Source organism: Notolabrus celidotus, chromosome 16 (genome assembly GCF_009762535.1).
Source record: "Notolabrus celidotus isolate fNotCel1 chromosome 16, fNotCel1.pri, whole genome shotgun sequence".
NCBI classification, from domain to species: Eukaryota; Metazoa; Chordata; class Actinopteri; order Labriformes; family Labridae; genus Notolabrus; species Notolabrus celidotus.
The window spans coordinates 20,620,813-20,633,098 of NC_048287.1; the positions used below are offsets into that span (position 1 = coordinate 20,620,813).

General features: G+C 40.4%; 1 protein-coding gene across 2 annotated transcripts; it reads left to right on the forward strand.

Annotated features, from left to right (window-relative positions):
* Positions 1-2,067: 2,067 nt before the first annotated feature.
* On the forward strand, positions 2,068-12,044 carry slc39a4 (solute carrier family 39 member 4). Of its 2 annotated transcripts, none has more exons than XM_034705277.1 (12): positions 2,068-2,482; positions 4,886-5,254; positions 8,119-8,320; positions 8,419-8,609; positions 8,766-8,949; positions 9,035-9,207; positions 9,359-9,556; positions 9,811-9,909; positions 10,076-10,130; positions 10,220-10,372; positions 10,673-10,860; positions 10,956-12,044. In XM_034705277.1, the coding sequence occupies exons 1-12, from the start codon at positions 2,285-2,287 to the stop codon at positions 11,082-11,084; spliced, it is 2,139 nt and encodes a 712-aa protein (XP_034561168.1). In that variant the 5' UTR covers positions 2,068-2,284; the 3' UTR covers positions 11,085-12,044. The 2 variants fall into 2 exon arrangements, with proteins under 2 accessions (XP_034561168.1, XP_034561167.1); XM_034705276.1 differs by having other exon boundaries at positions 2,069-2,482; positions 8,116-8,320.
* The last annotated feature ends 242 nt before the right edge of the window (positions 12,045-12,286 follow it).

Genomic DNA, 12,286 nt, shown 5'->3' on the forward strand with positions numbered 1-12,286 from the left:
GCTTGTGAAAATGGTTGGCCTAAATGAGAATCTGTAGATCAGGGGTGTTAAACATGCGGCCCGTGGGCCAAAACCGGCCCTCCAGAGGTTCCGATCCGGCCCACGGACGACTTCCCAAAGTGAAAAAATGACAGAGGAGACATTAACTGCCATTTTTCAATAAAAGTTACTACTATTTCAGATTTGTCCTCTGGGGGTTGCATACAATCATAGTGCTGATGGAGCGCACCTGAACGGCGCTCTAGGAGAATATTTGCAGTTTGCATAATCCGGTGTGAATTCATAGACTTTTTATAAAGCACTTCAAGATCCAATCAACACTGAAGTTTTCGTATATGTAAACTTGTAACAGCAGGAGCGGTGGATCCACCTTTTAAAAAAAAAAAGGAGCCATATATTGTGTGCATCCTTGCCATACATGTGCGTAGGTCATAGGTGCCCTCCGTCACTACTAGCACTAGCACTACACCCCTGCATACAACACTGTCCAGCAAGTAAACTGTTCATGCTTAAGCAGGGGGTCCATAATAGTCAACTTTATCTTCCTCATTATTAGAATCTCTGTTCTTTTGCTGTAAACATTACACTCTGTGTCAGGTGAGTGGGAAACCTGTGTGTTTGGTGTGTTCGCAGCAGGTTTCAGTGCTTAACCTTCCTGTCGTGTTCGGGTCAAATCTGACCGATTTAAAACTTAAAAACTCATAAATATTGTTTTTTACATCTGATTGCCTCAAGGCCTCATGATATCCGTCACACTGTGCACTTGAACATATAAAATTCACCCATCAGATGAGAAAACATCCCCATACACACCAGCCCAACACACACACACACACACACACACACACACACACACACACACACACACACACACACACACACACACACACACACACACACACACACACACACACACACACACACACACACACAAACAGACAGAAATTCATTTTTGCAATAAGAACCATATATTCCAGACTGAACAATGTCTTTGTGGGTCTCTTTCCCGCACTTATGTGCTGATCCTCTCACGTGAACCACACCTTCCAGACTAATCAATGTATCATATCTTCACACGGACCCCCAAAAAATAGCTTAATGTTTGCCTCATCAAGGACAGGGGCAGAAAAGGAAGCACTGTGTGCTCTGTACCCCTAGAGACAACAAAACAAGCCCCAGATGCTGCAAATGTGATGCCTATGCAATGCCCACTCTGACCTGAGTGTCAAAACTCATGTGAATTAATTCACATGCACACACGCACACACTCACACACACGCATACACTCACTCACACACACACACACGCACACACACACACACACACACACACACACACACACACACAAACAACTTCATTTTGAGGAGTTTGGTCTCTGGTTTTCCATTTCTTTTTTTCCTTACATGTTCAGTCTGGAATACATTTTCCATGCCTATTTGTTTTTTCACTGCAGTTATTCATGTTAACCACTACTCTGAGACATTGACAAAGTTTTGTGGTGATTAATGGTTTTTGTGTTAATTTAAGAGCAGTTAAAACAGACCAGTCAATTTTGACCGGGAACACTAAAGTAAGGGTAGGAGTATGAACACGACAGGAGGGTTAAAGAATATCACATTCGGCCCCACTATGAGACTCATCATGGCAAAAAATACAACTGTTTTTGTAAAAAGATAGTTCATTAAATGTGAACATTTTCAGAATGTACTTGTACATTTTTTTGCAGTAAAACAAAGGGAAACATTTTGAGTTGTCCTTCTCTATTGGTTATTATGCTATGATTTTACTGGTCCGGCCCACTTGAGATCAACTTGGGCTGTATGTGGCCCCTGAACTGAAATTAGTTTGACAACCCTGCTGTAGATGCTAAAAAACTGAAACAGAAAAATGTGAAAGTTATAACCTGGAGGTGGTTTCTTTTGTGTTTGTTACAGCTTTTTAGGGGCTATGGTGCACATTTCTGCCAATAAGTTATAATCTTGTGTCAGCATAATGGTGACTCGGGCAGACCTCCTCTCACCTGTAGCTACAGGTGACAACTGCTCACGGAAAGGTATAGGACAGCAAGAGCTACGTCTTAGCCAATCACAATCCAGAGTCCAGGTGGAGTGAACATGCAGTGATTTTAAACAGAGAGCAGCAGTGAGTGGAGCTCTGTCCACGTCAATGTGACTGTAGAAATACTCAGAGACTGCGTCTGCATTCTTACAACAAACTTTCTTTCTGTCGCTTTTTAAATTAATTCCCTTTTCTAGTGTTTGAAAGTAATTTTAGAAGTTTGAAAATGTTTTCCTTCGTGCCGCTGATTCTTGGTTTGGGTTTGCTCGGTTCTGTTTCTGGTTCTCCCGCCGTGGAGGAAGCGTACGGAGCCGTGGTGAGCGTCGTGTCTCCGGGACAGCAGGTTCTGTCAGGGGACTCGCTCCGCAGCCTCTTTAATACACTTGAGAAACGTGTGCAGTGCGGCGGAGTGTCGTGTGGAAAGGTAAGTTTTATTACGCCTAACTCCACAGCCAGGTTTCAGCGTGGAGAGAGCCGTGCGGCTGAATGCAGCTGCACAGAGAGGTCGATGTCCAAAGCTATTAAACGGCTTCACCTGCAGACCCACGGTCACACTGATAAACTGGATATGACCTATCTAAATTAATGTGTCAGGCAATTTCATATTTAAAAACCACATAGGCAGTAAAAAGCCTGTTGAATATTTCAAGAAAAAGACATGTACATTTTGGATTGTTGTCAAAATCTTACATTAACCCTCCGGTTTTGTTCGTTTCTCTGGATCAGCAATAATGTTCCTGGGTCAATTTCACCCGGGGCATATTCAATTATCCGCAAGGGTCAGAACCCCAATACACATTATTTAAAATCTAATATTTAACTCCATTACTAACCATTTAAATCAAGATTTGGTCCATTGGTGTTCTTTAATTCTCATAGATCATGGTTCAATGAGGATCACTCACTTGTTTTTCAATAAAGTCATGTTAAAACTTTTTTTTAATGTACATTGGAAAGTCCTTAATATAAATACAATAGTTTGACATGACTTAGATTTTTGTTTATTTTATTTTACATTTTGAATTCTTTTTTTTATGAAGTGATGTTGATAAATTAACACGACACCTCTTCTGTTACATGATGCCAGATTTTGATGCTGTATTTAGCTGGTTTGAAGGCATATAATACCTAAAATAGACTTTTAAAAAAGGGTCTATTTAACCTGCAACATAACAGGAGGGTTGAACATATATTAGATCTACACTTGACTGTTTTTTTGTGATAGGTTGGAGGTTATGTGTGATGCTATTTGTTCAGTGAAGTATCTTACTGAAGGGTTTTTCCTCTCATCAGTCATTGCTTTTTAAATCTTTTACTCATATTGACTGTAAATACTGGATATGTGAATGTATGACTCAAACATGTGATAACCACATGATTGAATAAGCATACTCCTCAAATCCAAGAATAGAATTGTGTGAGTCATGGAATTTTTATTTGTTATTAATAATCCAAACAGATTTTTCTTCCTTTTCAATTGAAAAATTCTTCATCTTTGTGATATTTTGTTTAAGTGTGTGTACGGAGGCATGCTTGCTGTGCTGCTCAAAAGGCAACTACTTCAGAATAAACAAGCTTTAGATCACATAATGAAGGTTAACGTTTACGATAACTTGTTAAGACATTCAAAGACAATAATACAGTCTAACACATAACCATTAGCAATGCGGTTCACTTAACTTTGAAGTTACACAAAATAATTCAATTTGACATGACAGCTTGCTTCTTCCAATAGATTACCAATATGAAAACTCAAACAAATGTTTGATTTACAATTTTCTGTTCCGAGAAAAAGAGTCACTGTTTTAATTGAGGTCATGATTGTATTAAGGGATCTTTATGCACTCCTTTATCGTAAATGAGAGTGGACTCCTTGAACTTCTCACACTGTCAGCTGTAATCTGCATTATTTGACAGAGTTTGATTGACAACACTGAGGTGATAATTGGATGATCCTTATTCTAGGGACAAGGGCTTGTAATACAATAACCGCAGATTATAACAGATTTTATGGCAAGTAATTCAAACTAACATGAGGTTCAATAAAGTCATAAAGCTCATCTGAGCCACAGTTGAAATAATGTCATACTAAATGTCAGCGAGACCTGACCTACTATTTGATCTTAATCTTAAATAATTAACCCTCCTGTTATGTTGCGGGTCAAATTGATCCTTTTTAAAGGCAATTTAGGCAATATATGCCTTCCAAACAAGCTAAATACAGCATCAAAATCTGGGCATCATGTGACAGAAGAGGTTTATCAACATCACTTCATAAAAAAAATAATAATTCAAAATGTAAAATAAAATAAACAAAAATCTATGTCATGTCAAACTATTGTATTTATATTTAGGACTTTCCAACGTGAGTTATCCTCATTGAAACATTATCTATGAGAATTAAAGAACACCAATTGACTAAATCTTGATTTAAATGGTCAGTAATGGAGTTAAAAATTAGATTTTAAAAAATGCGTTTTGGGATTTTTTGGGGTTCTGACACTTTTGGATAATTGAATATGCGTCAAATTGACCCAGGAACATTATTGCTGTTCCAGAAAAACGAACATAACAGGAGGGTTAATGCTATAAGTAAACTTGTTAATATTTGGGTGAACTAACCTTTTAGGATATTTCATATTTTAAATTAGAAAACTGTGCATGTTGTTGAACATTCAGCTCATCTCTCGCCTCCTACCAAAGTTTGTAGGTCAGGATTGTAGGACCTCCCTCTCCTGGCTGGTTGCAGTATAGGTCATAACCCCCGATAGTAACTTTATCTGCGCTTGTATTAATACGTATTGTATTTTCCTCTGTGTGTGTGTAGTGTGACTTAGCAGCTGCCATCCACCAGCTGCTCAGCAATCACTCCATCCACAAAGAGGGGGCTGCAGAAAGTGGCGGACACAATGTTACCATCAGTGTATCGGAGTTCCCTAATGTCGCCGCTGGAAGTATCCTGTACCTGTCATCCCCCAGCCAGGTGTGCACCGCAGTGAGCCAGGGAAGATGGGCAGAGGAGACTGAGCATTTCCTGCATAAAATCACACATGAAGATCACCACGAACACGAGCACGAAGAGAACGAGACACACCACAAGAATGAGCACGAGCACGAGCATGACCACATAGACACTCGTGGATTGCAGCTGCTGTTTCATGAGCTTGAGGAACACTATGAGCCCTCACACAGCGAGGTAAGTGTAACCTTTTGTAGTTTTTAGTTTAAAGGTGACATATCATGCTTTTTTCATCAATATATATTGGTCTAAGAGGTCCCCAAAACATGTCTTTAAAGTTTATGCTCAAAAAAACACTTTGAAATCAGATTTTGGCATGCCTGAAAACCCCTCTTCTTCAGTCCTCATCAGAACACTCTGTTTTCCCTCTGACCACGCCCCCTCCGGAAGTGGATGTGCCTCGGCTCTCCAGCACGTTGATCTAATGTTTACATGTTGGCTGAATATACACGGCTGCTCAGAGATTGCGTTACTTCAACCCTCTGAATCTGATCCAGAATCTGATCCTGACGGAGAGGCGCCTGTAGCAGGACCTTTCTGAAGGATTGGTCACAGATTTAGAGTTTCTTGTTGTTTTATTTATCAGTATGTAGACGTGTGTCTTGGTACACAGCTACCAACATGTAGCTATGCGGCTATGCTAACTAGCGCTAGCACTTATCCATGATAAATAAAAATCATCCACTAGGTCTTCAAATCTGCAGACGTGGGGAGTAAAACCGACCTCTGCCAGAAAGGCAGCAGGAACTTTCTGAAGGATTGGTCACAGATTTTGTGTTTCTTGTTGTTTTATTTGTCAGTATGTCGACGTGTGTCTTGGTACACAGCTACAGCTACGACATGTAGCTATGTAGCTATGCTAACTAGCGCTAGCACTTATCCATGATAAATAAAAATCATCCACTAGATCTTCAAATCTGCAGACGTGGGGAGTAAAACCGACCTTTGTGTTTATTAAGACAGCCTACAACTAGCATGCCTCCCTCCTAAGCTCCTTGTTAGCACACATTTGTGCAGGTAATGAAAAACGGGGGAGGGATTCAGTATTATTTTATACAGTCTATGGGCTGAACAAGCTCCGAGCTCTGACTCCGTGACAGACCGGATATTGTTGTTACGTAACAAAAACACGGAAGTCTGAAACGGCTCGTTTCACACACATTTACAGAAAGGTGTAGAAATCAAAACAGGGGCAGAATGGATTTTTTTCATTCTCGGGGGGTTTGTAGACATGCCAGGGAAACATATTTCAGGTAAAGAACCATTAAAAAGCCAATTTTGCATGATATGTCACCTTTAAAGATAAAATTAGAGAGGCTACAAGATGAACTACAATATAGACAGCTGCTGCACACAAAGAACAAGCTATACCAACTAGACTTAACTAAAATCATCTAGGGGGATCTCCTCGCTTTCCGACTTGCAAAATTGAAAACTTCAAGACACAACTCTAACACCCATTTTCCTTAGAGGAGTATTTTTATGCCAGGGTGTGTTTTACAGTGAACATGGCAGGATTTACCACTGAGCTTATCTTATCGTGCATGGGCCATGCCAGCAGAAGACCTTCGGGGTTTTGCCCTGTACCTAAACACATCACCATAGAGACTGCCACTGAGATGGAAAGTGCCCTCTTTCTTTTATTTTGTGAACTGAGACAAAGTAAAACAAATCACTTTTGATGAATCGTGAGAGTTCTGTCTCACAAAAGTAATTCACCAGTGAATCATCCAAATCCCAATTCGTGTATTAAGCTGCAGGTAATGATCATACTAGCAGCAAAATAAAGCAGAGGTGATCCTTTAAACATCTGCCTGATTATAAAGTACAACACCCCATAATAAAGGAAACGAATAAAAGAAGAAAAAGAAGGTCACATATTTGATGGATATTCATGGAAAGTTCAAAGCAATGCTCTCAAATACCTTGTTTTGACAGTTGAACAATGCAAATGTAACTTAGTATTGAATAATCAAACTTCATGCTCATCAACAGGCTTTACCATTAACTTTAATTCATTTTATTACAACAGTCAAACTGTTGAGTTATATATTTAGATTGGAACTTCCATAACAACGCTTACTTTAGCCATGATTCACATTGAATGGTTTACCTTACAATTCTGCATTTGGGTCTACATGGATTCATACCTCAGCTATAACCAGTTTATATTTCAGACATTGTGTACATCTGGTTTGCTCCCTGCTTATACTCTTGTGTGTTCACTCTTTCTTAATTTGTACCGCAACTTGTGAACAGCATTTTTTCTGCAGTATGACTCCAGTTCTTATTGCCATGTTCCTTTAGATCAGCAGCATGGGGCGTGGCCAACGGTATGCCACTCGAGAGTCAGTGGTATGTGCCAGTCCTCTCAGTGGTTTAATGCCACCACTATGCCACTACACATTTTTTGTCTTTATTGAGAACATAAGTGCAGCTAAGTGATGTGAATAAAGTCATGTATATGTTTCTCTAATCTAGCTTTCATCTGTATTTTAAGTATGGTTGTTTGGAACCTCCAGGATGACAGAAGTATTTCAGCCTTGGCTGGTGGCTAGTCCGTTAGCTAAGTCAACACGGCCAGTGAGAGTATTCGATAGCAGATATATGCGACCCCATATAATGGAAACCTTTGCCTTGAGGGAATACTTTGAATGACTAACCTGCTGCTATAAACATGGAGTCAGCCATGTTGTAACTGCATGCTAATGATTGCTTTGAGCAGCATGAAATGAGGAATTGCGTCCTAAACACATGGAAGAGGAACTGTAGAAATGTAGACATTCATTACACTTGCTGTGTTGTCAGTAAAGACAAAAAATGTGTAGTAGCATACTGGTGTCAAACCACCAAGAGGACTGGCTCATGCCACTAGCCCCCTTGTGGCATACCGTGGGCCAACTATTGGCCAATGACATGGCATGCTATTAGCGACTTCTCAATCTCACTGTCAGTCTTAAAGCTTTACTCACTTTAAATAGGTAAATAAAACCCTCTTTGGTTAAGCCTTGACATTCTCTCTTTGTTTTTGGTAACAGCAGAGCTGTGTCACAGCCAGTGACATCATGAAGGAGGTCAACGTATCATCACCAGACCAGAAACAGGAAGTTGGTGCAGTTTTGGGCTACGTCCTGTATCATGCCCTGCTGGGTCGATGCTTCATCAGCCGCTCCCTGCCAGAGGAAAGCTTCTTCCTCGACTACATCCTGAGTCGTGTGGGGTCGGAGAATTTCACAGTTGGAGGTAAATGATCAAACAGGAAAAAAAAGACTCCGATTCTCTTTCTTCAGCTGGATTGTGAATTGTTGTACTCAAGTGGAGGGTGCCTGTTTGATCTGTAGATCTGGAGACTCTGATGAAGAGCCTGAACATTGGGCCTAAGAGGGATATAGAGCATGGACACGAGGACCACGAGGACCACAAGGACCACAATGACGATCATGCTCATCATGATCATGAGATGAAGAGACGGAGAAAGAGGAGCAGCCATGACCATCACGAGGTCCATGAAGGAAACAGCACCTGGGATCAGGTAAAAGAAACGCCAACAGAAGGAAAACACAAAGTCGTTAGTTGTCATAGTGAGAGCATGTAAAATGTGCAATCCAAATGATGTTAACGGTTCATTTCTGCTGAGTTTTAACAGATAACTATTGTTTTTTGCCCCATTTTTTATTTTCACTTTCAGTTGTGTTTCTCAGCCAAAGAGCTGGTCCTGATCTATGGTCTGCAGGAAAACAGCTCCACCTCCTCTGGCCTGGGTCAGTCCGGCTTGGCTCGGCTCAGCCCTGCACTTGTGCAGCAGATCCTAAGTGGAGCCTGCAAAGATATCACAGAGCTGCTGAGACCAGATGGGCTCACCAAGACAGAGAGTAAGTGTGTTTGGTTCTACCAGACCTTCAGGGATTCCCTGTTTTTGATATTCCAACATCCTTCTATTCTCTCTTTCCCTTCTAGGATACGTCTATGCAACCATTGCTAATGTGGTGATAACACTGACATCCATGTTTGGCATTGTGATACTGCTGTGCACCTCCTGTACTGCTGTATTCCAGATGTGTATCCAGTTCTGCATTAGCCTGGCTGTCGGTTCACTAACTGGAGATGCTTTGCTGCATCTGCTACCCATGGTAAGTTTTTTAAAACGTGTATCTCTATTTTCAAGCCCATAATCAGAGACATCATACTGTGGCTGGTATTCACTTACAGTGGAACATTTTAGCTTGGATCTGTGGATGGTTTTATCATGACATTATTTATAACAGAAATCTCTGTGTCCAGTTTCTAGGTCTACATGTGCATTCGGCGGGAGAGAGCAATCACTCACACCATGACGGTCACCAGGAGGGGCCTCCAGACTACCTTTATAAAATGCTTGTGCTGATTGCTGGGATCTACTACTTCTACTTGATGGAAACATTCTTCTCTTTGATCGCATATAAAAACAAAAATCATCATCATCATCAACATCATCATGGGGTAAGAGGATATTATTCATACCAATATGGTTAAAAATAGTCAAATTACAAAAACGGATACACAAAGGGCTTACTCACTGTTCCTGTTTTTTTTCCTACGTCAACAGTTGTGACTGTTAGGCTTATGGGAGTATTGCTTTTGAATCATGGCAGCCTGATTTTTATTCTTCATTTCTTATTGCTTATAATCCTTGTATTTCTTAGCATCTATCCTTTTTTAAGTCTGTCATTACTACTATTGTCTTCTACTTCCAGGAGGAATCTGAGCCTCACCACTGTGACCATGGGAGAGTTTTAGAGATGTACCAACAGGAAAGGAAAAAGAAAGACATGACGACATCAAAAGCAGACCTGGTGAGAAGCAAATACACATTATTATTTTTACTGAAAGTTTGAGGAAGGATATAGATTAACACTCAGAGCAGATTCGGAGATTTTGTTTGAAACAAAGAAACCTGTGTGAGAAAATTGGCACAAAATCAGTTCTTTTTAAAGTTTTATGTTACATTGCATATTTCAGGTTGGCTTCGAAGACACCGACAAATCACACTCAGAGTCAAAAGAACGAAGCAGAGGTGAGTATTTCCACGCACAAAAACAAGCATGCCATCATGGTGTCATGATAACACTGCACCACTAACTATACCTCTGTCTGCCTCTGCAGAGCAGCGTCTGCTGCCTTATATGATAACCATTGGAGACGGGATTCACAACTTTGCAGACGGCTTAGCGATGGGCGCAGCTTTTTCACTGTCATGGAAATCTGGTCTGGCCACATCGCTGGCTGTGCTCTGCCATGAGCTGCCACATGAGCTGGGTAAAAACACACTTGAAGACATGCAAAGTGTGATATGATCAGTTTTCATTTAAATATCAAACTAGAATGCAAGTCACATGCATAGCAAGGGGTTCTGACTGTCATAGAAGGTGAGAGTGACATGCATTGGTCTGTTAAAGCCCTATGCACCCTACTCAAACCTGTTGAGGTGTCAGTTGAATTGGGGGGTGTTACCATAATGTCACACTAACTTTCAATGGGCTTGGTGCCTAAACCTAACCCTTTGTATCGGTTAAATATTTCTGAACATCTGTTTCTCTCACTCTTGTTTGTCTTCAGGGGATTTTGCGATTTTGCTCCACAGTGGTGTGTCTGTCCGCAAGGCGTTGCTCTTAAACGTTGGCAGTGCTTTGACCTCGTTCATCGGCCTGTACATCGCTCTGTCTGTAGCCACTGACCTCGCCACCAAACAGTGGATAGCTGCCATTACAGCAGGGCTCTTTCTGTATGTGGGACTGGCTGATATGGTGAGTATTCAACAGGCAATCCAAACTACGGCTGGCTGATGAGATGACAAAGTTTAATTTTAAATTTCCATATCTCCTGTTTTTTTTCTCTCCAGCTCCCCACCATGGTCCACATCAGCAACAAGAGACCCTGGCTGATGTTTCTGCTGCAGAATCTGGGCCTGCTGAGCGGGTGGGGGATTCTGTTGTTGCTGTCACTTTATGAAGAGAGAATCACCTTTTAAATTGTGGATATTTGTGACACACAGTGGACTGCTCAGAAAGTATAATTTGCTTCCTGTTTCATCTATGACTGGGTGTTTATGTTCTCTTAGAACAGAGTAAAAGTTAAGTAGCAGGATGATCCTTGCTCACACTAACCAGAGGGAAACGGACTGTCAGATGAAGGACTAATCCAGTCGCATACATTTTTGAAAAGAGTGTTAGATTTGCTGAAAACAGAAATCCCCCAACACAGATGTAAATAATGATAAAAAGCTACTCACCAATATTTGGGGCAGAAACACTGCACAGTATCCTCTCTGTAAACATTGTTGTTTTATTTTTTAATCAAGACAGGTGTCAGCCATGTTATTGGGTTTGTTTATGGTGGTGGGAAGACTAAAAAGTGTTCACGAAACAAGAAAATCACCAGCACCATTGAGCTTAATGCCTGTTTTGTGTTTTTCAGCACTGTGAAATGTATTGAAACACAGGAGTCTGACTAATCTGTGTTTTATTTGAGCTAGCAGAAGTATCAGGTCCTCTCCTGATGGATGTTTGTCAAAACACAACCAGAAAATAAGTGACGGGTTGAAGCATGTTTTTGTTGCTGCAGATGTTAAAGATTATAAATCCACTGCTGTGGGAGTATTCAGCCAAACAGATGTTGTTCACACTATGTACAGATTGTACATGCCGAATGTGTTAAAACAGAAGCCATATGAGCCGTATGCTGGAACTAGCCAACCAATAAACACATCCAACATGCACCTTGACATAACATACATGTATGTAAATAGTTGGTTCAAAGGCATTGTTAAATTCAGAAGAATGAATCCAGAGACTTTGGACTAATTTCAGTTTGCAAATTGGTCTGGCGATATCAGGCTCAGTATTTTGAAAAAATAATGCTGAAAGAGTGCTCCCTTAAAGTGTCTTGTGTATGAGATGTGTTCAGTATAATACAGCTTTGTACCAAGTCATTTATGTGTTGTTGTTTTTCTTAAATTTACATTAAAAAAAAAATACAACTTTGTCAAAGAAGAAGCTGCACAGTTTGAGTTTTATATTAATCGTTGAACTAACGATCCCACCGCCCAAATTATTTCAAAGATAAACTTATGAAAATGTGTTTTGTCAGTGCACTAAAATATTTGCTTTGTTTTGTATTTTGTCCTCTTTGAAAAAATAAAATTATTCAAAACACTTTTTGTACTTTTTTCAA